This window comes from Camelus bactrianus, chromosome 17, assembly GCF_048773025.1.
Source record: "Camelus bactrianus isolate YW-2024 breed Bactrian camel chromosome 17, ASM4877302v1, whole genome shotgun sequence".
In the NCBI taxonomy this organism is placed as follows: domain Eukaryota; kingdom Metazoa; phylum Chordata; class Mammalia; order Artiodactyla; family Camelidae; genus Camelus; species Camelus bactrianus.
In genome coordinates, this window is record NC_133555.1 from 4,016,595 (window position 1) to 4,043,320 (window position 26,726).

Consider the following 26,726-nt stretch of genomic DNA (forward strand, 5'->3'; position numbering starts at 1 on the left):
GACCTGAGCAGCCCTGGTCAGCTACAGTTGGGACGAGGGGGAGATGTGATCCTCGGACCAAGGTGGGCTCCGAGATCCCTGATTGAAGGGCCTTGCACCTTGGAGCAGGTGGTGGGTTTTAGCCTCACTTTGTAAACTTAGAAGACAAGTTACGCCATGTGGTTCTTGTGACGATTGTGAAAGTGTGCATTCAAGGATCCAGATGAATCTTTTTCTCCCTTAAATTCTTACTTGATACTAAAAATACTACCCTATTGCTTCTGCCCAAGAACACACAACAGGATGACACAGATCTCTCCACTGCATGACTGGCCTTGGATGTGTGAGGACAGTTTTGTCTCCTTGTGTGACCCTCCCCCAGCTTGCTGCTTCAGGCACAATTTAATGGTTTCTGAAGGTGTGGGGTCCTTACCTGGTGATAATGGGCCTCTGATAACTCAGAATTTAACAATTAAGTTCCCTTTTCAACTGTAGCCCTAGACCTCAGGCGACAATCGCTTCTAGAAGGCAGCAGTTTTAAAGGCTATGAGGCCTTTTTTCCAAGAAATGGTGTTGAGTGTCAGCACAGGTCACGTGGGACATGACGTGTGGTACTCTAGGGCCACACATGCTTAGAGGCTATTTCTGGTTTTTTTTGTTTTCTGCATCCCTGTCAACTGAGCAGAAACACTACACTGGTTGTAACTGTCTCGGTGTGCTAGCCGTGATTGGATTCAAGTTCCTTGGTTCTAGTAGGTAAATGTCTTGAGATTGACTGCCTTTTGTTGAAATCCTAGTCTGAAACATGGATTGAGTACACTGTTGGTCACTTCAAGATTTCTTTGAATTGACTTGGGAAGTATCTTGCTGGTCTTAACTATTGAGTAGAGGAACCACGCAGAGAAAAAGTAACAATTTAGGATGTCTTGTTTATTAACCTGGGATAGCACAGAAAATTCTTTGGCCTGTTGCAAGTTTCTGTGTCCTTGGTTCTCAAAACTAGGACATGTTCACAAACCACCTGGTTACGCCTAGGTTGGGGAACATGAAAAAGGTGGTCTGTACTTTTTCCCAGTTTGCTACCTAAGGGTTCTGGAATTAGAAAAAACTTAGGTCTAATTCCCTACCCCACCCAACTCCCTCTGCAAAAATACTACACATTTCTGATTTATTACTGCCAATTCTAAATTCTAAAATACCACTAAATTCTAAAATATTACTGCCAATTCTAAAATGTGAATAACTCAGAAGTATCTGAGTTTCTAAGATGCCCAGCCAAGCACTGATTTGGCAGATCAAATCAAGTTGAAGAAATGAGTGTTGTGAGTGACAAATCTGGGACGCTGGTGGGGGAAGGCCAGCCCGCCACCTCCTGACCTTCCACAGCTGTGAGCACAAGGGTGTCTTAAGTCCTAAGTACTTTGTGAGGCAGGGACTCCCCAGTTTGAAGGAGCCAGGCTGCACAGTGTGAAGTCACATCCATTGGAGGCTCGGAACTCCCGCCCCTGTCTCTTTGAATGACTGTCCTGAGTTAAGGAGCCCAAAGGTTGGCAGCCTTGTGGCTCTGACTGGGGGGCTGTGTGCTGGGGTCCTTGGAGAAGGCACTGTAAGCCCCGGCCAGGTCCCCATGAGATGAATACAGGGCAGAAGTAGAGGCCTGCGGTGGGGGAGGGGGAGGCTCTGTGGGTCTCCTTGTGAGCAGGGGTCCCCAGGGAGTGGGCGGGGGAGGGGAGCACTAGCTGAGCTCCATTGAGTCTGTGCTGGGGGCCAAGGCAGAATCCTTCTGGATGCTTTCAAAGAGGGCGGCCAGCTCAGGGTTGGAGTGGATTTGGGACAAGAAGTCGGCCATGATGGGGCTCTTCCCCACTTCCGGGATGGTCAGCAGGGCGGCCACTGCCCTCATCGCTGAGCGCTTCAGTTCATCTTGCTTCTCAAACTCCTGCTTCACAGAACCAGCTTTGACCTACAGTGGGAAACAGTAAATGAGTCGTCCTCACTGAGCTGGCCTCGCCTTCACTGGTCACCCGTCATCTTCCCCAGCTTGTGCCCCATCTCCGTGCTCTCTCTGCTTCACAGTCTGCTCGGGTCCCAGCCTCCTGGTTCCCCACAGGTGGTTGTCGTTCAAATTGGTTTCGGTGTCACCTGAGGGGCCTCTGACCAGCCAATCTTTCTTTTTATTAATAAGTAATGGTGACAGTTGTTCACATAATTGTCTTCCCACCCCTGACAGGCAGGAATCACACACCTTTTATTTACTGTGCTTAAAACAGGCTCTTGGCAACCTTGGACTTAATGATCGGCAACCTTGGACTTAGTGAATGGATGGCTGTGACAGCCTTCTGGCCAGCCTCTCCCCTCTTCAAGTCCCTGCTTCTGCAGCCCATTCTGCAGGTGCAGCTGGGGACAGACGTCTGAAGCTGCCTCGCCTGCTTTGTTGCTTTTTATGCCCCACCTCTCCCACTTACGCAGAAATCAAGAATCTCCTCCCACCCCCACTGCTTATGGAGTAAAGTCTAGATTCCTGCTGCTCTCAGGACACTCCGCAACTCAGCCCAGACAACACTCAGGCTCTTCCCCTAAAGAGGCTAGTGTAAAGGTTAAGAGCTTGGCATTGTGGCTGGACAGTCCTGGGTGCAAACGACTACCCCGTGAGAGCTGTGACCCTGCTTCAAGCTCCCATCTAAGATACTCTGCTCTCTTTTTGGTTAATTCTGACCCTTCCAAAATGCAAATTAGTTCTTGTATTCAGTAGGTATTTACTGGGTACCCCTTGGGTGTGACAGGCTCTGTTCCGAGGACCTTGTGCCCCAGATCCTCCCTGGGACCTTGAGGCACGCCAGCTTAGCAGCAACTCCACCCTGTCAGTCAATTAAGCAATGATCTCTAGCTTTCTAAGAATCTGACTGAGTTTCCCAGTTAGGATGTGAGGTAGGGGAATCCACCACGTTCAATGTTGCATCCTAGTACCTTGGACGAGGCCCGGCACTCAGGAAATGTTAATCAGTGAAAGAGACAGCTAGGTTTAATCCCCACTCTGCAATTTACTAGCTGTGTAGCCTCAGTCAATAACTTAACCTCTCTGAGCCTCTGTTCCCCTGTGCATACAACAGTAAAAATAGGTACTTTATAGGGCAGCAATAATGATTAAACAAAGCACTTCAAACACCACCTGTATCACAGATTCTTAGTAAATGGTAACGATGGACAATCTGCAGAGGACCCGGCAGGTGCGTCCAGGGTGGGCAGGCGACTTACCTTGGCGGTACAGGTGGCCCTGAGGGGCTCAATGAGGCGGTCCACCCTCTGCAGGACAGGCATAGGACACAGGGTAGCCAGTCTCGCGAGCATGATGAAGGTCAGCATCTGTGCAAGAGGAAGGAGACAGTTCTTGGTGAAATGCCCCAGGGCCAAAAGGAGCAGGCTCTGGGGAAGACAGAGGCTCTGGGCCCAAGCTGCCCGGAGCTCAAATCCACCCTGCCTGTCACCTTGACCTCATGTGCCAGCACTCACCAAGTCCTGGTTGACTGAATTAAGGAATATTTCTGTGCATTGTCCCAAGAAACTCCCTGAGACTGACAACAGCGGTTCTCTAGATGGAGTGGAACTTTTAGGTGATCATTACTTGCTGCTTTATTCACTTTTCTATTGTCTAAATCTTTTAAGACAAGCACAGTTACTTTTGATTATTTTACATTGGTTTTTCATTATAAGAAGTGATTCATACTCACTGCATATATTTTAAAAGCTACAAGAAGGACAGAAGGTGAAACCTGCCTGTCACCCCTACAGGTAGTAAAATAGCCCAAGTTTCTGCAACTCGCTTTTCACCCGACAGTGGCTCCTGGCCCCCTTCCTGCCAGCACACAGAGACCCGGCTCAGTCTTGTTAGCGCTGCCAGGACTCCGTGACTAGGGTACCCAGTTTCCTGAGCCAGCTGCCCACAGGTGGATATTTAGTGGTAGCTGCCAGCTTTTCCCAATTCCCAGAAAGCTGTGGAGAACCATCTCTAAACGTAAATCTCTGAATGTACGTTTAGGAGTCAGTCCAGAGGCTCTGTTCATGGAGTGTCTTAAGAATTCTAAATTCAAAAAATTTCCTAAATTCTACATTTTTCTATTCCTTGCCACACCATCCTCCAAAGGGCTTGCCCGGTGTAGATGCCTGCGAGAGGTGTGAGGTAGGTAGGTACTTCTTATTGGAAAAGAACAAAAGCCGCCATTTTCATGGGGGTGCCGGGCGTGCGGGGCACATAAGCAGTGGGCCTGCGCCTGCTGGCTGTCGGGCCAGCAGGGGACCCATCCTACCCGGATGTCGTAGTGGTCCTTCAGGCCATCCTCCACGTGGTTCAGGAACTCGCAGATGTCCAGCTGGCCCAGGCAGCTCTCCAGCAGCGAGTACATACACTCGAAGGCCGCCTTCCGCACGTCCAGCCCATCGTCCACTGTGTGCTTAAAGGGCCCCATCTCCACCTGCAGGAGGCCAGGATGACAAAGCGTGGCGGCTGTGACCCCAGGGTATAAGGACCCCTCCCCTCTTGTTCAGTACTGCATCCTGTCCCCAAATCATGCCTTAGATTCTCAAGCCTCCGTGCCTTTGCTCAGCCTGCAATGCCCTTTGACAATAATCATAGTAACAATCATTATAATTACAGTTATTGTAATCTACTGGGCAGTTATGATGTACCAGGCACTATGCTGAGTGCTTGACAGATGGCATTTTACTCAATCATCACAACAGTTCCAAGAAGACAGTGTTAATATTCACTCCATTTAATATATGAGGAAACTAAGACTCAGAAAGTTTAACTAACTAGCCCAAGGACACTGGCCCAAGCTAGTAAATGGCTAAACCTGAATTAAAAACCCAGGTCTCTCTGAAGTTTTTAACCACAAGGATCTGCTCTTGATAAACTCCTCCTCACCCCTCAAAGCCCAGTTCAAATGTCCCCTCCTTTGGGAAAACTCTCCTAACCCCTCTGAACAGTCACGTCCTCCTCAGTGATGCCAGGTGGTTCAGACCTTCTCATTATATTGTGTGATGACTCGGCCATTACATCACTTGATCTCTGCCCCTTAAATCCTAACTTCACCAAGTGGGCTCCAAATAAGTGAGATCAACAGCAGGGAAGGTGTCCCTCTCCTTCAGGTGGCCATGAGCTCCCTGGTGGCTCATGTCTAGTCCACCTGAGTCATGGTGCCCAAATGCAGAGCTGGTGCTCCATGAACACCTGCTGAGTGAGGAGTGAGAATGAGACATTTGCTGAAATTTACTGTGCGCCAGCTGTGTGCCAGGAGCAGTTCTGAACACCCGCAGGATTTAATTGATCAAATCTCAACAACCCTATAATATGGACATGATTATTGCCCTCCCTTTGCCTGTGAGGAGAAACTGAGGCTCAGAGATGTCAGGTGGCCCGGCCAGGGTCACACAGCGGGACATGGAGAGGCAGACGTGACCACGTGGCTGGCACCTGCTCTGGCGAGCTTGTCCCTAATCCCTGCCCCACCCTGGCGGTCAGGCCCAAGGACTCCCAGCTCCACGCGCCCCCCAGCTTCACCTCTCGGATGAGGTCCCGGCGGATCTTCGTCTCCTGGTAGAGGAAGGGCAGGATGTCGTCCAGCAGGTCGCGGACCAGCGATGGCTTGTTGTGCACGGCGGAGTTGAAGAAAGCCAGGGTGGCCCGGCGCACGTTCAGGTCTGGGTCCTGCAGGCTCTCCATGAACTCTCCTGGCAGAAAGATCAGAGAGGGTGTGACCACAAACCACCCCACCCCACCTTGGTTATCTGGTTAATAGGAGCCCTGCAGACCTGGCTGGATGGGGACTGACATGTTCTAAGCATCTACTTTACACAACAAACCTCCAAGGTCCAGATAAGAATGTGGACTTGAGTCTTGCCTGGGTTCAAATCCAGCCTCAACCACTTCCTAACCATGGGCCCTCATCTGTAAAATGGGGGCAAGAGCAGGACCTACACTGCAGGCCTGGTTTGAGGATTAAGCATGTGGTAATGTCTATAAAGCACGTCACAGAGCCCCCAGCACAGGGCGAGGACCCCCCAAATGTCAACTCAGTACTATTACAAAGGTCAGGGAGGTGAAGGGACTTACACAAAGTCACACAGCACTTCTTTGAATATACCTTTTTGCATTAGTTAGATTTTTTAATAACTGTGTTACTGTTTTATATATTCAATAAATAAAATCAAGAATGAGAGGAATCCCTAAAAAAAAAATCTCACTGTATTTCAAATGGTTAGTAGAACCACCCAGGTTAAAGGAGAAAACAGCTCACCTGAGTCACTTTCAAAGCACTGTGGCGAGATGCCCTCGGACCAACGACAAAGGACTACAAACAAACACTGATTTTTCTCACATAAGGGCTGTCAATTCTCAGACTACCTGTGTGCATCCTGGGACTACTGCCTACGCACGGGGCTGTGAGGATGAACTGTGATCAGGAAGATTAGAAGGTCTAGCGTGGTACCCCATCTACAGAGAGAGCTCAGAAACGTACAACAAACCCAAACACCCAGGGGAGGCCTGGGGGGTGCCAGCCACGGGCAGCTCAGGCAAGAGGTGGGCAACCAGGGCTGCGGGCAGCGAGTGCCGGCTGGGTCAGGACGTGGAGGAAACTGCTGCTGAAGATACTGCTCCAGCATCTGGACACGTTCAATCCAGAGTGCTAACCCCTTGGTCACAAAAGACAGTGCCCCAGCAGGTGGGGATCAGCACCCCGTTTCCTAGCTGAGGACAAGATGGCCTGTCCAGGCTCACACAGCCAGAGCAACAGAGACAGGATTTGAACCCGAGGCTAGCAGATGCCAAAATCTCTCCACACTCAATTGGCCTGCTGGGGTGAGGAGGGCCAGACTCCGGTGTGGTCTGGGTGAATGCCCGGAGGCAAGGCTGTTTGGGCCCCTCAGGCAGGGCAGGAGCCGGGTAGCCAGTCTCCCCAGCCCCGGTGCAGCCCTTCCCAGCCTGGTGTCCGAAAAAGCCAGCGCAAGTCAGATCTTTGCTTTTCTGCTTCTAAGAGACTGTGTTCACAGAGTGCTCTCCCCCAGGCACCCATGGGGGTGAAAAGGGACATGCTGGGCTCACCCAGCAACTCAAGGGGAGTGCCGGGATTTGAACCCAGGCCCTGCGGCCTGTCCCAGGGTGGGACAGTCTCCCAGGTCTCCAACTCCCCTCAGCTAAGGTGTAAGAGAAGTCAGCTCAAGCCAAAGAATGGGGCGGAGGGACTGAAGGGGGCGAGGGCTGGGGGGATGCTCACCGACGAAGCTCTTCAGGAGGGGGTCGATGGGGTGGGGCTGGTCCGAGACGAGGAGCTTGACCGCTGTGATGACCGTGCTCCGGGTGTGCGGCCGGCCTGCAGGACAAGAGGCCGCGCTTGGCCGCGGGCACGGCCAGTCCCATACACCCACAGGGCGGACGGCACCAGGCCTCTCTGCCTCCACGGGAGACAGAACCACATCCCCTACCCACCCGAAACCACCCCCACCCATCTTTGATGAAGTCAATGCTCCTGTTCCCCTTGGCAGCCCAGAACCTCCCCTGAATCCTTCCTGCTGCAGCTGAGGGTAAAACTGCCCGCTCTCAGGTAACCACGCCGAGGACGCAAACGGAGAACAAGAACCCCAGACCGTGGCCAGCCCAAAGACAGACCCCTGCCCAGGCCCTGGGCTGCATGCTGTTTTCCAGACACGTTATCTCAATCCTCAGGATTAATCAATCCTATCCATTAACTGATAATAATAGGGAATATAATATTAATCAAAATAATTAATAAAAATTATTATTAATCTCCATTTTACAGATGAGGAAAGAGAGACCCAGGAAGGTTAAACTGATATCTAAGGTCACACAGCAGGGCCAAAATTCACTCGCTGCTCCTGGCCTTCTCGGGGCCCCTTAGGCCTGCCTTCCCCAAGCAGGGGCAGCAGTGCTTCAAGCAGGCTGACCTCACTTAATGTTGCTCTTCTGCTTTCTGAGTAGGAAAGCTGCAGAAAGGGAGGGCAATACAGTTCCCATTAGGGTGAAGCAATATATCAGCTGCTCACTCCTCCCCCGGCCACCCTGCGCCCTCGGCACACAGCAGTGAAGGGGTTAAGCCTGTTTCTAACCGCAGATTTAGTTCAAGACTCAGGAGAAGGTCTACAATCTGGTGCTCAAATGAATGAAAGAGTTACTGGCTTCACACGTGTAGTTTTTCCCTCTTTCCATCCTGACTGGCTCCTAAGAAGATTCGGGGTGGCTGATGGAGATAATACCCACAGAACAGGATTAAGTCAATTAAGAAAAATGAGGCCAAGGACAACAACAGGCAGGAAGTGAGATGGAGACCAGAGTGAGGGTGCGCAGGGAGAGGCGTCAGGCAGGCCCGTGAACTTGCTAGGACGCCACTGATTTGGCACTAAGCTTCCCAGCAGCCAGTGACCACTTGGCTGGTTCAACAGTGGCCATGAGGGAGGGAGGCCTAAACAAATCAGAGCTGAGAAGAGGCAGGGCTGCCTCTCATCCCGAGGCTCTCACCTCTCAAGGGTCCTCGTGAAGAGCCCTGTGCAGTCTAACGGGTGATGCCCTCAGTGTGGTCTCCCTGTCCACACAGCGGTGAGGGCCCAAAGAGGCTGCTCACGCACCGGTGGCCCAGGAAGGGCTGGCCCATGATCACTAACACAGTGGCGACAGGTTACTAGCTCAGCACCGACGCACCACACCAAGCACTCTGCCTGCACTGTACCAACTCACACACCCTGGGAACCAGCTGACCAGCTGCCGGCCCAGAGGCCTTCTGTTCTCAAGGGCCTTCATCTGCCCAAGACCTCAGCCCCACCTGCCCGCTTTCTTCCTCCCTGAGCTGCAGCACATTCCATCGGGCTCTGACCTGACAATGCTAAGACCTGCTCCGGCCCCGCTTGCCTGGCCCTCTCCAAACCCTGGGGTCAGGCAGCCAATCCTAGTCCACGATTACATCTGCTCCTGGCTCAAGTTGTCCGGCTGCAGTTTCTGGCCCCTCAGAGAACGGCCTTCACTAACCTTCCCCTGGGCCACAGGCTTCTGTCCACAGCAAGGATGATTAAAGTGGCACTGTGCAAAGTTCATTTCTTGTCGGGACACACCAAGGATTTCGCCCCTGAGGGGACCATGGGAAGAGGCCTTGAAGTCTCAGGAAACACTGTTTTTAACGGCTCCTCTCCATTTACTCTCAGAAACACCGTGACTCCCAGACCCCATGACCTGAACGAGCTCCCCTTGTGTGGGCTCCTAGGATGCTAGGGCAAAGTGCCCACATCCAAGCTGGGCTGCCTCTGCCCATCCCCAAGCCCCTACCTGCAGCAAGTTGCTTCCGGAACCGGGGCAGAAGGAACGGAGGGTTCACAAGGACCAGCTTCCCGATGCACTCGGCCACCACCCCCCGGGTGCCCTCCTCGGCGCCCTCGCAGCGCTGGAACAGCAGGGCCCAGATGTCCTCAGTGTAGGGTTTCAGGCTGTCGGGCTGGGCGGCCCCCAGGGCCTCCCTAAGCGAATGCAGCAGCAGGTACTGCCGCCGGGGCTCGGCCTCCATCTGCCCCAGCAGGAAGGGCAGGAAGTCAGGCAGGTTCCCGGCGCCCACACGGCCCAGCGCATAGGAGGCAGCCGCCCTCACGTCCTCACTGGGTGACCCCAAGGCTTCCAGGAGCACCGCCTTCAGCTCCCGCTGGGAGCCCGGGCCGGCCACCTGGCCCACCTCGGCCAGCGACAGGAACGCCAGGATCTTGACCCCCGTGCTCGAGTTGGGTGACCTGGCATCGCAGACCAGGCGGTTGGCTGTGCCCGCCGCCTCCTGGGGACAGGCGGCTGTGAGGGCCGCCACGCACCGAGCCAGCGAGTGGAACACCTGCTTGTGCAGGCCGGGCCCGCCGTCCGCCGCCTGGTCGTAAACGGGCGCGGTGAGCAGGCCGATGAGCTTGGCGTAGTCCACGCACGGCGGGCGGGGCCCCACCAGCGCCTGCAGGAAGCCTTCGGCGGCGGCCAGCACCCCGGCCGGCAGCAGGGGCGACCGCAGCAACCGCAGCAGCTCTGAGAGCACGGGGCCACTGACCTCGGCCAAAGCAGCCGGCTGGGCATGGGCCATGGTGGCAAGGAAGTCCACAGCCAACTGGGCCACATGCATGTCGCTCTCGCTGACCAGGGCGGGCAGCTCAGCCAGGACGGCCCGCACGGCGGGGGGCGGGAGGCTGAGTCCCTGGCTCCGGGCCAGGGCGTCCAGGGCGGCCAGCGTGGCCAGCCGCAGCGCCCGTTGGTTCTTGCGCAGGAACGAGGCCAGGATGGGCAGTGCCTCTGCCAGGATGGGTCGCAGGTCAATCTGCAGTGGGGACATGGCCACCAGTGTCAGCGCCTTGACAGCAGAAAGTCGGGTGATCTCATTCCGCAGGCGGTCCAGGAGGAGCACGAGCGACGGCTCCAGGTCATCCCCAAGCCGGTCACCCAGGTGGCCCACGAGGTGACCCATGCAGGAGATGGCCCGTTCCTTCACCTCCTGGTCCAGGTCAGTGGCACGAAGCCGTGCTAGGGTGGCTGCAGACATCTCTCCAACATAGGGCTCAGGATCCAATGTCCGAGGCCGGTCCAGTGGCCACAGGGCCCTCACCAGCTCCTGTAGCACCAGCAGGGCCTCGGCCGCGATCTTGTAGAAAGGGTCAGCCACACAGGCCATCACAGGTGGCAGGAGAGTGGGCAGGTGTGGGTGGAAGGCCTCAGCCGGCTCTGTGCCCAGCAGCCCCTGCAGGAAGGCCAGGGCGTCCATCCGGATGGTAGAGGAGCTAGAGCGGTCAGCCAGTGAGAAGACGATGCCTGTGGGGTGGGCGCAGAAGTTAAGGGGCCACAGACCCTCACCCAACTCAGCCCTCCCTGGATGGGGCTGTGGAGCACCTCCAGAGGTCTGAGCTGGACCCAGGCACCCAGGCTCTTATGTAGCAAATTCTGAGAGGTCAGGGCTTGGTCAGGGCTTGGCCAGGGCCACTGCTGAGGACCCAGGACAGGAAACCCACTTGAAATCAGGAAGTACGGCCTGCACCCCAGCCGTGTTCTCATTGCTGGCAGTAGGGAGCCACCATAGGTTTCTGAACAGGGGTACCCTCGGGGATTGGGGGCTGGGTTCTGGAAGACGCCCAGGACAGCAGACACCCAGTTCTGGCCCATCCTACCTGCTACCAGCACCGGCATGTGCTCCGCCAGGCTGCCCGGGAGGACACCTGCCAGCTCCGTGAGGAGGCTGAAGCAGCCCTGGCGGGCCCTGACACTCCGATCTTTTAGCTGCCGCTGCAGGGCCTTGATCACAAGGGGCACCTGTGGGCAGGTGGGGGGCGATCAGTGACCACCCAGGAACCTCCACCTCCCACCCATCCTGGGGGGCTTTGCCCATGGAGGACTCCCATCGTGGATAGGATCGCTCCATCATGACTCTCCCATCACTCACTCCGCACCCCGCACCTGATTCCACATTCCCCCTCCAAGGTAGGAACTACTTCTGTGTCTGCCTTACAAGTGGGAAACAGGCCCAGAGTTGAAGAGCCTTGCTCAAGGCCACGCAGGCTGTGTGGCTCCTCACTCCTATGCTCGGTGAGGGCGAACGCTGGGGCCCCTTCCCTTCCCTGGCCAGACGCTCTCCCCAGATGAGCTCATCCACTCCCCAGATTTCGGATTCAGGTGAAGCCGAGACTCCCAGATCTACATCCCCAACACCAGACCTCCTGTGCCAGCTGCCCGCTCAGCATCTCGGCTCGGGCACCCAGTGAGGACCTCGATGTAAACGTCCAGAGCAGAACTCCAGACACCTCCCCCACCAACCCCGCCATCTTGGGGGACTGAACCTCGTGTTTCAGCAGAGCCTGGAAGTCACAGAACAACTCCCTGACCCTCGCCCTCTACATCCATGAGCAAATCCCAAAGCTACCTGTCAAGTCTTATGCTCCTCTCCACCCCGGGGCCCAAGGCACCACCCCCATCCCTTTCCCCTGCACAGCTGCAACCGCCTCCTGTGTCTCCAAGCCATTACCACCCACTCCCCACAGGCAGCTAGAATGGGCATCTTCAAATGAGTGGGATCACATAATTCCCCTCCTGTGGTTTCCACCCTCTTAGAATAAAAGTGAACCCCCTTCCTGTGGCCTGGAACCCTACTTGTGTCATTGTCTATCTGCCCCAAGACTGTGGTCCAGGGACGCGGACTTCATCTGCTTTGCTCCTGGTTGTGCCCTGCACTTGGAACACAGGGCCGGGCAGGTAGCAAGCACTCAACACGCTCCACCACACTTCGCTGGGTGGATGGACACATGGGCAGGTGGTCGGCTACGCGAGTGGGTGGATACATGCGCGGGCGGGTGGACAGATGCGGAGGTGGGTGGATGGGAGGGAAGTTGGACCACAGAAGAGAGGTGAGCAGGTGGGAGGGAGAGTGAAGGCTGTCACACCTGTCCTCGCAACATGTGGAGGTTGCTGTGGGTCTGGGTGGGCTCCTCCGCGGCCAACAGCCATCCCCTCGGGGGCCGCGTCTGCCGCAGCAGCACGATGTAAGCCCCGAAGACGTCGGCCTTGACATTCTCCTCACGTTCCTTGAAGCGGCAGATGAGCGCCGGCGCCAGGGTGCAGTGGAAGTCCGGCAGCAGGTCCGGGCGCGAGCTGATCAGGGCCGCCAGGCACTTGGCCGCCGCGCGGCGCACCTTCCAGCTCATGTCATCATCGTCGCTGTACTCATCCTCGCTCTCTGCGCCAGGAACAGACACCCGTGGAGCCCTGCACACCTAGCACCTGCCCCTCCCAGGTCCTTACCCAGGACAGAGCAGTGAGAGGGAGGGGGCGGCAAGGAGCGCGCTGCGGGCCCCTCTTTCCGTGTCACTGTAACTATTGGGAGGTGACCTACCATTTAATCGACACCTGCTGTGTGCTAAGACGGCACAAGTGCTTCAAATCCACAACCTCACTTTAGCCTCACACCTTACAAGCAGATTATTTCCCCCACGGAGATGAGGGAGCCGGCCAGTGCTCACTCCAGTCACTGAAGCAGGGAAACAGCCGGAGGTAAGCCAGGGTCCACCCTCTGCCTCCAGACCCTTTGTAGTTTTGACTACATCAGGGAAAAAACAGACTCCCAAGCCTCCAGTGAGGACTTAGGGAATCCATTTGGCACACAAGACCCATCCCATGGTTTCAGGACGGGCTGTGTGATGTTTCACTTACCGGGATCCCAGGGAGAAGAGGCCGTAGGGCCTCCCTTCCCCCACCCCCACCCCCAACCTCTCCTGATTCCGCCTTCCAAGCAGGGCTACTAATAAGGAAAAGGTACATTTGAGTGGCTCTCTACTCTCCAAGCTCCCCCGAGAGGCCAGAGCTCAAGTCTTGACCACACCTCAGGAACAAAGGGGCCTTGAGCCCCTTTTCTAGATGACAAGTATAAGGCTCAGAGAGGGTGAGAGACCCTCCTGAGGACACACAGCTAGAAATAGCAGAGCTGAGTCAGGCCCACCCACGCACCAAGGGGGACACACATGAGGCTCGGAGGGGGACAGGCCTCCCTAGGGACACTCTCAGGCACGGGCTCAGAGGCCAACATGTTCCTACCTACACTGCTCTGTGGATAACTCAGACTCTCAGGGCACTGTATCTGGACATGCCACGTGGATGGCGCCAGATGCATCTCGTCAGCTTGGCAGATGTCCCCTCTGATGGGCCTTTGTCATCTCCACCCTGTGTCACCCATGGAGAAACATCCAGAGCTCCCTGTTACTAACAGGAAAACGCCTCATCTCCTTGGCTGGCACTTGAGGCCCCAACATGCCTGTCCAAACACATCTCCTACTGCATCTCGCTCCAAGTACCCCGTCAGGACCTAAGTCCCTCGCCTCCATCAATGCCTCCCAGGTCCGGGGGCATCCACCTGAGTGAGACAGGACCACAGGCACAGACAGAAAGAAGCCGTTGAGTCCATTCCCCGTCCAGGTAACTTTCCCCTGTCAGCGCCAACCATTCCACCATTAGAGCTTCACTCTGCTGGGCTAAAGCCTTGGCTCTTGGAAGCCACAGCTAAAAGGTTACAGAGATGGAGGGGTCTGGGAGACATGGCCCCGAGTCCCAGCTATGCCACTTCTGAGCTGTGTTACCTCAGGCATATCTCTTCGCTAAGTCTCGGTTTCCTTGTCTGAAATATGGGGATGATGATAAATGTCTGGTTTTCTAGGGTTACTGTAAGGAACATGAAATAAGAGGACATCAGTAGATGCTGAATAAATAACAGCAATGACTGCTGTCACGAGATCTGTGAACCAGAGTGCAGGGACCACGGAGGCTCCAGGCTTCTGAGGGTGTGGCTGGAGCCTGTGGAAGAGCTGGGGTCAGGATGGGGCACCCAATGTGGCCCGTCTTTGGGGGACTCCCAGGAGGGCTGCACCCATTTCCACCCACAAGCCCAAGGACAAGCTGGCCACCCACCTTGCTCACTGAATTCACTGTCCTCTGTCTCCATCTGCTCCTCGTCCCCGTCACTGTCATAGTTATAGTTGGGGTCGTGTTTTATGTACTGGAGGCAGAGGCTGGTCACGTTGGGCACGTGAGGACCCATCTCCTTGGGGCACCTGTAGGGTAGGATGGGGGAGGCTCTGCTGGACCCAGGCAGGACAGGATTGGGGGTGGGGCCCAGGGGTGGGTCCTGAGATCTGAGTGCTTTCAGGTCAGTATCACGCCCTGACCCCATCCCCACCAACCTCCCAAAGAAAGCCTGGGGCCCCCAGCTTCTGGCACCCCCACTGCACCTACTTCCTCAGGAAGGCCTCGAAGGCCTGGAGGCAGGACTCTCGAAGCTCATCGTCATCCAGGTTGCAGAACTCCTCCACCAGGGGCACCAGGCGGGCCAGGTGGGCCCCTGTAAGTGGGTGACTGAGGTGAGGCCAGTCCAGACCCTCTCCTGGGCTTCCCCAGCCCATGGGACTTAGCCTGTGCCTGAACCTGCAGCCCTGACCACGGCAAACTCAGTCAAGCAGACAAAGGTGCTAGCCATGACTCGGACACCTGTAAGCTGCAGAGCCTCGGGCACACCACATTCCTTTAACTTCAGTCTACTCATCTTCACAGTCGGGATAACAAAGCCTGCCAGTCAAAGCTTTTGTCCAGATTAGTCGTAAGATGCAGATAAAGAGCTCCAACCCAGGTCCTGGCACAGACCAGGCACTCAAAAAGTAACATCTGTTGTTGAAACTATTACTCGTGTCCTTGCCTTATCTCCTGTGCTAGGTTGTAGCGCTGGACGAGGAAAGAGGGGAGGCAAGCACTGTCCTTATAGACCAGGCAAGGGGGGCCCCTGCCTGGTCCCCCTGGATGCCTCTTGAGCCTGCCTGGCCCCTTCCAGGTACTTCAGCCACTCCTCCTTACCTTGGCCCCGCCCCTCTCCCCAGCACCTCCCCACCTCAGCCACGCCCCCTAGCCAAGGAGGTGGCCTTCCCAGGCCCCGCCTCCTCAGCCCTGGTCACCCCTCTCCCCGCACCTCTCTGCTTCGGCCCCGCCCCCTTGCCGTGGGACCCCGCCCCCTTACCGAGCCGGTGGCCGGCCTGGCGGCCGACGCTGCCCAGACACTGGATCAAGGTGCGGATAGCAGCGGGGTTGGCGGGTGCACGCGGGCCGGGCAGCTGGTCCAGCAGGTGGTCGGCGAGCTCGACGAAGAGGTCGGTGCTGCAGGTGGCCGCCAGGTGGCCGAGCGCCCCGACTGCCCGCTTGCGCACCGCCAGGCGCGGGCTGCTCAGCTGCGGCAGCAGACAGTGCAGGAGGCTGGCGTGGAAGGCGCCCAGTGGGGCGCCCAGCCTGGGGAGCCGGAGGGGGCGTCGGGCAAGGCCCTCGCGGCAGGCAGCCTGGGCCAGGCACCTCCCCCCTCCCCATTGTTTCCTTGCCCTCCTCCCCGGAATTATGACAACCCAATGGCCCTTGGTAAACGGAAATGCTCCCCTCAACTGAGTGAAGTAATTATTCATTATTATTACACGAAAGGAAGCAGAGAGAGGCAGGGATTTCTCAAGCCTACCCAGCCAGAAGTGCAAGGCCAGGACTTGGACCTGGGTATCCAGGACCCCAGCCTGGGGAGAAGGCCAGATGGTACTGGGGTGTGGGGGACTCCAGTGAACTGTCCTGATTTCCTGGGATCCTGGGCCTAACTTCAATGCCCATCCTCCCTCACTGAAGCCAGTGATCTAAAGGGTACCTCTGCCTAACTCCTTCAATGGCTCTCCAGGGCCCTTTGGATAAGCTGAGCTCTGGGCTCAAGGCAAGAGGTAACACCAGGGAATGCTTTCTGCTCAGGTAGAACACAGTCCCTGCCCACCTCAGCAGCTTCCATCCCACCTTCAGACCAGGCCTGTGCTTTGTCCGTTCCATACATGTCCCAAAACTTCTCTCACTCCACACAAACACATTGACCTCACCCTCCTGTGTCTCCCTGTCCAGCTCAGACCTCTTTCCTGGGTTTCATTGATTTATTTGTTCACCTACTATGTGACAGCACCGGGGCTGGAAGCTTGGGTGAGCAAGACAGGCTCTGGCCCTCAGGCCCACCCTATGGAGTTTTTGGTGAGGTGTCTCCCAGACACCTCAGATTCAACGTGCCCCACCTGGAATCCAACACCCTGTTCCCCACACACTGCTCCTGGAACGGATCCACACAGCCAATGGCCCTGTGTCCGTGTCCCCAGTAGGAAAGCCAGACCCCTGGGTATCACCCTTGTGTCTTAGCCTCTCACCCACTCCAGGCCCTGTGGAGTCTACCTCCTAAACACAACCTGAATTCACCTGCCTGCAGAGGCCTCCTAACCCATCTCCCGGCCAGGTCAACCCCTCCCATCTGCCACACGCACTGCAGAAAGATCAGCATAAAACACACAAATGTGCAGAGGTTCTCAGCCCCTGCTGAGAACCCCTCTGTGGGCTCCTCCCACTTTCAGTATAATCTTTAGTCCCTAACCCCATCCACTCTACCCTCGCCCAGTCCTTGGGCCTCATCTCTCCACACCGACCCCTCCTCATTACACCCCAGCCCCATGACCACCTTACACAACCCTCGGGATCCCGTGTCTTCTCCGGCCTCTAATTTCTGGGCTGGGGGCTGCCTCCCTGTCCAGTGTCCCCCTTGTGCCCGCCCACACCTGGCCAAATCCTGCCCATCCTTGCAGGCTCAGCTGGCTGGACCCTCTCTAGGAAGGTTCCCCACCCTACTGGCTGGGATGGGGCTCCTCCTCTGCGCTCCTACGGGCCCTGCTCTGATCCCTATTGTTCTGCCTCCATTCAGGGTCACATCTGTGAGTTCGTCCTCAGGAGCAGCCAAGACTGAGCCAACTCCATCTTCCCAGCACTAGTCCAGCACCTGGTTTTTTTTCTGGGAGGTGCTCACATCTTGGGAGGCAGAAGAAATGAAGCCTTTAAAAATGTGCAATGCAAAATTTAAAACAAAGGCCCATCCAGCTATATGAATCCAAGAGAAGATAAAAAGGAGGAAGAAGGGGTAAGGGAGAGGACCGACACACGTGGGCTTCAGCAATGGGGAGACCCAAGTTCAGTGTGAAGTTCTGCCACGGACTGACTGCGACTTCAGGCAGGCCACATCGCCTCTCAGAGCCCAAAAAACTGTGACAAACGAGCTGTTCTGGGACACTGCTGGGACTATTAAGGAGCCCTAGTGTGCAGTAAATGCTGGCTCTGTGAACCTGAGTCCCTCCCTGTCCCCCGGCCGCCACCCCATCCTCCTTGCCCTGGGTGGCCTCTTGCACCTGCTCAGCATGTCAGAGAGTATGTCCAGGGCCTCCAGCTGCACGGCCACGTCCTCCTGCTGGGCGATGGCACTGGTGAGCTGGCCTGTGATCTTCCGGCACACATTGGTGGCCAGGCTGGAGCCTGCGCAGAGCACAAGGTGGGCAAGGTGAGGCTCAGGGCTGACCTCCTCCTGTGGTCAGCCTTTGCTCTGGTTGTGTTTCTGACCCCACATCCCTGGAAAACTGATGACCAGGGAAGCTAGGGCTCGAGTGGTCCAAGGCTTGACCCAGAGTCCAACCAAACTAGAGACAGCTTGAGGAGCTGAAGAACCGAGGGCCGACCTGCTGGCTGGTCTGGTGCTCACCTGCACCCAACCCCTCTGCCTTCCGCCTTCCGCCTTCCACTGGGGAGGTGGGAAAAATCAAGCACGTCTTTCCTAGACTCCCTTGCTGCTAGGAGGGGCCAAGTGCCCCCATTCTGCCCAGTGAGACACAGGTCAAAGTCTTCTCGAGGCATCTGGGGAAACATGCTTTTCTTATAAAGGGCAAGAGACATGGCCAGAGACCTCAGCCCTGTCCTAACTGACCTTCTAAATGAATTGCTACAAGAATGGAGTGGCTGATCCCTCCAGAGTTATGTGAGAAAAGCAACCCTCTACTTCTTCAAGCTACCATTAGTTAGACTTTTGTTACTTACAGCTAAAAGCATCCCTGAAACAGAGCCATGAACGTCAACAGATCTGGGTCTGAATTCTCTGCCACTTACTAGCTGGCCGACCTTGGGTAAGTCCCGTCACCAGTCTGAGCCTCAGCTTCTTGAATCATAAACTAGGACAAATCACAGAGCCCCTAGCCCCTGGGACCTGGGCACCTGTGGCCGCAGTGGGAAGCTCCGACAGGACGGTCTTGAGGCCGATGCCGGCGATGTCCCGGAGCTGCTCCTTGTCTGACCGCATGTTGGCACAGAGGGCGTCCACGATGGTCTCCACCTGGTACTCCTTCACTTTGCCCACAAGAGGACCCAGGCTGAGCAAGAAGGGAGGGAGGGGTCCAAAAACCTAGGCTCAGCCTGAGTTAGGTTGCCCTTATGCACCCCTACCACGCCCGTGGGGCCACATGTGCTGAGGGAAAGGCCCCAGATCAACAGGGGACTCCCTGTTTTGCCAGAAAGAGAGATACCAACATCACTCCTGGCACCTCCCAAACCTGCATCTCCTCCTGGGTTTTGCATCTCAGTATACAGCCAAACTGTCGAACCCAGAAACCTCAGCTGCAAATCAAGGAAGATCCAAGAGCAGGGTTCTCAAAATTGTATGTGTATCAGAATCCCCTCAAGGACCTGTTAAAACACAGATTGCTGGGCACCACCCCAGATTTTCAGACTGGAGGTGGGGGGGTCCAGGTGGAGCCTGAGAATTCACATTTCTAGCAAGTTCCCAGTAGAAGCTGATGCTGGTGGTCCAGGGACCACACTTTGAGAACCTCTGTCTTGGAGCCTTGCTCCTCCAGGTATGGTCACAGATCAGCATTGTCAGCACTACCTGGCACTTGTCAGAAATGCAGAAGCTCAGGTCCTCAACTAGCGCTATTGAACCAGAATCTACATTCCAACAAAATCCCTAGGTGATTCAAATGCGTGTTAAAATTTAAAAACCACACCAGACATACTGGTTCTCAGCCTTAACTGTGCATTGCCACCACCTGGGGCCTTTTAAGAACTTGTTACCTGGGTGCCAGCCCCAGAGAGTCAGAGGTAATTGGTTTCAGGTGCGGCCTGGCCGCTGGGAGTGTTTTTTAATTCCCCAGGTCATTCTAACGTGCAGTCACAGCTGAGATCCTGACCTAAAAGAGTGGTTCTCAAGATGATGGTGTGCATTAGAATGCAGACTGCTGGGTGCTACATCCTCATCTGCCTGCCCCAGCTCCTCCTGAATGAGAACCCCTGGGTGGGGCGCACATAATTTAAACAAGAGTCCCAGGTGGCTGCAGCACACAGCAGTTTGCAAACTCTTGACTTCTTTCTTCATCTAAGTGATGACAGGTCTTCCCAGTCTACCTACAGCACTAGTTCCCCGTAGGGTGATACTGCCCCCAAGGGCGTTCTGGAAATGTATTGGGGGAGCCTTTCATGGTCATCCTAACTAATGAGATGGCACTTCTGGCTTTTACTGAGGGGAGAGGAGGAAGCCGGGGCTGAGAGAAAGACGATATTGCAAAATAAACCATGTTCCATGTCCTGCTGGAGTTTCTAACATCCCACTGGGCATTCATATAGGTAAAAAGCCTTTCTATAATCACCTGAGTCCAAAACCTACTTTCATTTTACATATAAACACAAAATCTCTTTTTGCACTGTGCTAATATACTCTAAAGTTTCCGAAAATGTAGTTAGCAGGTAAATTGATGGAAGACTGTACTTTCTTTTTCTGGGAAACTTGACCAAGAGATGGTCACCATTTCAGAAAATCTCATAAAAGCAGTGCCATTTGTGGTATCAACATCCACGCCTGTCCCCACCTGCTCACTGCCGTGGTGCGCACAGGGGGCCCACGCTCAGGTGCGCGCTTTCACATCGTCATCATCACGTCTCCCGTCCACGTGCCCGAGCATTTACACGCTGAAACATGAACTGTCTTACCTTCAACTACGCTCTCTGTGCTTCAGTTTAGGGCATTATATATACTGTTTTGTAATCACGTGTGGAGGCAGGTTCTATTACGTATCAATTTCAAAACAGTATTTCAGACCATGTGTTATAAAAACAGGGTTGTTAGGTCTGTTACTAGGAAACCAGTCCACCTGATTCCACTGTCAGAGGGATGCTCCCAGACCACAAACCTGTGCACATCTTGTTCCTGCATGAAACTCTTTACTGAATTCCTCAGCTTTGGGATCAAGTTGAAATTCGCAAGCAGCCCAGAATGCCTGAATCCAGCTCAGAGTACTGTTTGAGAAGCAGTGCCCCAGTTCTCTGTTGACCCCTGCCATTCCTAGGTCCCCTGCCCACCCCACCACACACACACACGTGCCCTGTGCATACCCCATCTTGCTTTTTCAGCTCTGGAGGTGACTGGCAAAGGTTTCAGGACTACAACCTCATGATGCCTAGGGCAAAGGCTTTTGGGGGCCTCCTATGCCCTTTCAGCCCTCACTACTGTGCATGTCAAGCTGACCTTCCAGCTGCCAGTACCTGCATCTGTGCCCTACGGCTTTCTCTCGCTAGAGGTGCCAGGGGATGCATGCCCTCCGCCTACCCCAGGTGCAGCCCTCAATCAAGGAGTGACCGCACTAGCAGATGGAGACACTCTGAGGGGCATGTCCTACACTTTGTCCCACGGGTCCCCAGCAGGGTTAAGCCCCACTTGCCCATAGCAGTAACCTGTCTGATAACACAGGCTTCATTGCTTTTCTTCCTTCCCTGCCTCACTTCCCTATCCTGCTACCAGAGTCTTCTGGGATCACTGCCCTAATAAACTTACACTTGAACCCTTGCCACCAGGTGTACTTCTGGGGGAAGCCAGAGCAAGGCATTGCCCAGCTCCACAGGTGCTCCAAGAGCTGCTCAGTAATTCTTCTCTCCGAGGCTGCACCCCAAAGGGGCAGGGACCCCTGGGTACTCCCATGCTGGGCAGGCTCCCTCCCATCCCCGCCAAGGTCAACACTTACCACTTGACTGCCAGGTTCTGCACCTCCCCGTTCTTGTCCTCCAGGAGCCTAAGCAGCATTCTTACCACCTTGCGCTCGCTGTCCTCATCCAGCTGGATGGAGTCCTTCTGCAGCTCTGACATTAGGTCACTGGTGGCCATGAACCTGGGCAGGGAGGGCAGAGGAATGCTGAGCAGTTTCTGGGCCCCAGTGATTTGGCCAGTACCTCAGAGATCCCCCAGGAGCTTACCTTGATACAAAGAGTCAAGGACCATCTAGGGCAAGTAGATGATCCGGGCTGTGGGCACGGGCGGGCAACCACAAGGAGACCCGTGTGTGGGACACCGACTGCCCCAATGTGGCGGACTCAGAGTGGCAGAGCATCCCAGCTAAAGGCCTAGGGCTTCAAAGCAGGTGGCTCCTGCTTCTGCCGTTTAAGCAAATATGAACTCGGGGAAGTGACTTCACCTCTCTGAGTCTCAGTTTACCTGTCTGAAAAGTGGGGCTGTATGGAAGATAATGAGATAACACCTGTGCTGTGCGTAGCACACGGTGAGCGCTCGCCCACGCCCATCTCAAAGAATCACCCAGCCCTGCCCTCAGACCAGTGGTCCTCAAACTGCAGCCAGCATCAGAATCACCTGCCGGGCTTGTAAGTACTGCCGGGTCCCAGGGTTTCTGAATAAGAAAGTCTGAGCTGCAGCCCCCAATTTTTCATTTCTAACAAGTTCCTGGATGCGGCTGAGGGGCGGGGACCACACTCGGAGAACGAATGCCCCAGGCCAGGCTGATGGGCAATGGGCATATCTCAGGTACGGACAGCAACAGCTGCCTAGTCCCCAGCCACAGCTCCCTGAGCCGGGGTGGGCATCAGAGTCAAGGACCACCCCCCCACCGGCAGGCAGATCCGTGTGGCCTGGCGCCCTGGCCCGGGCATTTGAAACTGCAGTGGAGTCAGAGCTGGAAGGCCACGGAGCACCATTCCTGCCAAGATCAGGAGGGGAGTGCAGCTTTAAACTGGCAGCCCTTGGCTGTGTCCACCTGGCAAATCTTTTTTCGAAATTTTGAATTATTTATTGACCTTTAAAAATTGGAAGAATTGACATGAAAGTATTGATTTCCAGAATCTCTTGAGAACAGAATATTTGAACCCAACTGGGCCTGCAGTCATGACGACAACTGGCTGAGTGAGTCGGGCGAGGCTGCCCTCTGTAGGTGGACGCACACTGAGGTCTCCAGGTTCTCCCCAGGCCCAACGCACCATTTATTGGCTCCTGCCAGCCCTTGAGCGCAGCCAGGAGAGACGCCGTGAAGTCTAGATAGAGTGTGGTGGCCCCACAGAAAGCGTCCAAATCTGCTGACCCACCAGGCCACTCGGCCTCCTCACACCAGCCTTGCCTTCTAGCTTGAGCGAGGCAACCAAGAACCACCGCCACCCCTCCAAGCCTCCTATGGCAAAATCGGCCACAGTTGGGATTCCAGCCTCATCTCTGCAGGCTCAGACCTGCCGCTGGATGTCACAGCAGCCCCCAGGGCCCCTTAAGCAGGAAGGCACTTGTCGATGTTATAACTGTTTATTTTTAACAGCTGGGATAAGCCTCAAGCCGCCAAGAGGAGGAAGGAGGCTGGGCTGGAGGCAAGGAGGGGTTGGCAGGGCTGAGCATGCCCACCTCTGGGCCTGGCCACTGCAGGAGAAGCAGCCAAGGTAAGATGAAGGAGGAGGTTTGGATCAGAGCCAGGCCAAGGCCTGGGGTGGGCACACACACTCCTAAGTCTGTCCAACTGAGGGGATGTTCAGGGGAGGCAGGCGGGGTCTCTAACCTGCATTTCTGCTGCAGTCCATGGAGACCCAGCTCAGCCTGGCAACCCAGGGGATGTGCTCCAGATGGGCCTCCTGCTCCCATATTTCTTCTCCACATGTTGAACTCCTATCCATCCATCAAAGGCCCAGCTGAAATGTCCCTGTCTCAGGGATGACTCCTCTGACCACCCTGCCCTGTCCCCCACCCACACTCTGTAAGCACACTTGGTTCCCCTGGATAGGACCCTCTCAGGGTACTCAGCACCCCTCCATGATTTCTCACACTGCGCTACAAGCTTGGTCACCAGTGTCTCCCCCATTAAACTGTGAACTCATAGGAGCCTGTCAGTTCATCTCTGGGACTCCAGGCCCAGCAAGGAACAGGTCCAAAGAGGACCGTGGCAGGGGAAGAGTGTGAGAGCAAGAGGGGAAAGTTGGTTAGAGCCAGCCCCTAACAGAGCTCAGAACCGAACAGCTGAGTGGAAATTCAAACTCAGAAACCAATCCTGGGGGGAGGGTATAGTTCAGTGGCAGAGTGCGTGACTAGCAATGCATGAAGTCCTGGGTTCAATCCCCAGTACCTCCATTAAAATAAATAAGTAAACCTAATTACCTCACCCTGCAAAAGAAAAAAAGAAAAAAGAAACCAGTCCTTCTGAAGTACACCTCAGCATTCCACACACCCAAGTTCCTGCCAATACTCAACTCTCAGAGATAAAGACGTGCCTATGTGTGTGGTGGTGGTGGTAGCAGGTAGACAGGAAAGGGTATGATTTGGTAAATAAGAGCTTGGGCACCAAACTTTGGCTCTAAATAAATATACTGGTCTTGCCACTTATCGCCTGGGTGACCTTGAGCAAGTGACTCCTCTCCCAGCCTCAATTTTTCCATTTATAAAATGGGAATTTTCTTTGCCCCCCCACTTCATAACATCCTTGGGAGGCTTTAATAGGACAACGAGCTCTTAGGATGAGGTAGATGAGGAAACTGGGCTCAGAGAGGTTGCAAGAACCATCCAGGGTCACACAGCGAGTTAGAAAGCGAATCAGCCCACCAGTCAGGGCTCCTGGTTCCTCAAACAAAACTTCTATGTTTTCAAGAAATGATGTAGGAATTTCTGCAAGACCCCCATTTACTCATTTCACTGTTGAAGTCTGAGTGGAAACAGAGCAGCCCCCTGCCCACAGAGTGGGGGTCCAGGAACAACAGCGATCAAAGGCTTCCTCCCCAACCAGGGACCCCCACCTGTAGTCACCAGCCACCTCCAAGAGCCAGAGGACACGGTCTCAGTTTCACTCCAGAGAAACCCTAGAGGCGACTCAGCTGAAACACTCGGCCACACGGGTGCCTGGACAGCTGGTCAGCAGGACCCAGCCCCCCTGGTATTTGGACTTTAAAAATAGACACCATCCTCATATGCTTGGGGTGGTTTTAAGTGTTCTCAGGGCCGCTGGCAGAGCAGGCTGAAAGGGCTTCTCAGGCTCTAGTCAGCAGGACCAGTTCCCTCTCCTGGAGCCTGGACCTGAGGCCCCGGAGACAGTGGTGCCAGTCCCCTCAGCCACCGGCCGGCTGTGTGACTTTGGGCGAGTCGCTTCACCTCTCCAAGCCTCTGGAGAACAGGAAGAACAATCGCTCGCACCCAGGTGAACAAGAGGACTGAGTGAGATTACACCGGACAGCACGGCAGGGAGCCTGGGACACAGAAAACATTCACTGAGCACCTACTGTATACCCAAAACAGGCTCTGGGACACAAAAGGAGCGTGCACAGTCCAGTGGTCCAGGAGCTCTGGGTCGTCCAGGGGTAAGAAGCAATGCAGCAGAAGCACAGGGCCGGAGGGGTGCCTAACCTCGCCCGGGTATAGGGAGGCATCCTGAAGAGGTGACAACTGAGTAGGAGCTAGGGAGGTGAAGGGGGGACACAAAAGGGCAGACAAAGAACTTCCAGGTAAACTTCCCCGGAGCTGGGAGAGGGATGGCAGATTTCTGATGTGCACAGAATCACAACAGTGTCCATCTGTTAAGCGCTTACCTAGCGTCAGCTACTAACCTAAGTATCCCACACGTATTAACCCATTTCGTCTTCACACCAACCATCGAGGTGGGTTCTGTTGTTAAATCCTTTTTACAGAAACAGAAGCTGAGGTTCAGAGGGGTTAAGCAGCTTGTCCAGTCACACAGCCAATAAGTGATTGAAGCCAGGATCTGAACCCAGGACTGTGACTCAGAGGTTCTACTATCAGGGGCTCTTGGGGGGTGTTGAGGAATGAGCTGAGAAGGCAGGGGTCAGGCCAGGAGAGCAGGGCCTGGGTCTTCTCACCTGTCAGGGGGCTGAAAAGGGACAGTCTGGCTAAGATCTCAGCCTCTATGTTAGAGTGACCTGAACATCGATATGGACCCCGATGCTCCACTTCCTAGCTTTGTGATTACACCTGGGTTCTTCCGGTCTCTGAGCCTCACTCTCCCTATCTGTAAAATGGGGATAATGTGATAGCATGCTCAATGAGTGGGCGTGGCTATGTCGGTCTCTTAGGGCTCCTCTCAGTTCAGAGGGTCTGGACGTGGCTGTGTGACCACCGACCAATCCTTTCCCTCCCTGGGCCTCGGTTTCCCCTGAGGAGGGGGTTGGACCAGAAAGGGAGTGGCCCACAAAACCTAGAAGCCCTCACCGAACCATCACCTACCTGTGCCAGAAAAGCCACTCAGCCCAGCCCCCTCCCTCAGGGGGAGTCCGAGCCAACGCAACCCTGGAGGGGAGGGTCTGGGAGAGGGTCCCCAGAAGAAGTGCGGGGAGGAGGCTCAGGGTGATTTTGAGAAGAGGGCGGAACCGAGGGCACAAGTGTAAAAGTCAGCCCTGGAAGGGAGTGGGTTTCGATGCGGAGAAGCAGCGGCAGGCGCTGGGATCCCCAAGGAGAGGCCGAGGGCTTCAGTGTGGGCTGAAGAGGAGGGCCTGGGACCATGAAATGCGGCGAGCGATGCGGGCTGGGCAGAATTAAGAGAGGCCGCGGAAGGGTGCAGAGGGGCGAGCTGCGGCTCTGATGCGGGACAAGAGGCGGAGGCTGAAGTTTGTACGGTGGGAGACGCAGCTGGGTTGGAGCCACGCGGAGGGCAGGGCAGCAATCTGCGGAGAAGGGGGCCGGGGGCTCCGCGGGGGCGCTGAGGCGGGGAGGGGGCGTCGAGGGCGAGGGGTGGAGCTCGGGGCGGCCGGTGGAGGCAGGGGCTGCACCGACGCAGGGGAGGGCCGGCGCTCCGGGAGGAAGGCTGGGGCTCTCAGCGCGCGGCGGACAGGCGGGGGGGCCGGGCAGCGGGGCGCACCTGAAGTCCTTGTCGCTGGACGTCATCTTCTCCAGGAGGCTGGAGATGTGGAAGGCGGCGGTGCACATGGTGGCTGCGCGCCGCGGGGCCGCCGGCGGGAGCGAATATGGCGGCGCGGGCGCCCCCTCCCCCGCCCCGCGGCGCGGGCTGCGCTCGGCGGACAGAAATAGCAGCCCCCGCCCCGCCCCCGCCGCGCCGCGCTCGCGCCTCGCGCCTCGCGCCTCGCG

At 55.7% G+C, this 26,726-nt stretch overlaps 1 protein-coding gene across 2 annotated transcripts; it reads right to left on the bottom strand.

The window, feature by feature from the left end:
* Positions 1–888: 888 nt before the first annotated feature.
* On the bottom strand, positions 889–26,655 carry CAND2 (cullin associated and neddylation dissociated 2 (putative)). 2 transcript variants are annotated; one of them, XM_074344301.1, is made up of 18 exons: positions 26,500–26,639; positions 25,505–25,515; positions 25,364–25,430; positions 25,139–25,148; positions 21,406–21,584; positions 18,611–18,765; positions 17,758–17,881; positions 15,540–15,805; positions 14,768–14,873; positions 14,444–14,586; positions 12,430–12,722; positions 11,164–11,305; positions 9,308–10,810; positions 7,251–7,346; positions 5,537–5,706; positions 4,284–4,448; positions 3,235–3,342; positions 889–1,942 (listed from the first exon to the last, which is right to left on the bottom strand). In XM_074344301.1, exons 1-18 carry the CDS (start codon positions 26,565–26,567, stop codon positions 1,715–1,717), a joined length of 3,834 nt encoding a protein of 1,277 aa, XP_074200402.1. In that variant the 5' UTR covers positions 26,568–26,639; the 3' UTR covers positions 889–1,714. The 2 variants fall into 2 exon arrangements, with proteins under 2 accessions (XP_074200402.1, XP_074200401.1); XM_074344300.1 differs by lacking the exons at positions 25,139–25,148; positions 25,364–25,430; positions 25,505–25,515 and having other exon boundaries at positions 21,406–21,549; positions 26,500–26,655.
* Positions 26,656–26,726: the final 71 nt, after the last annotated feature.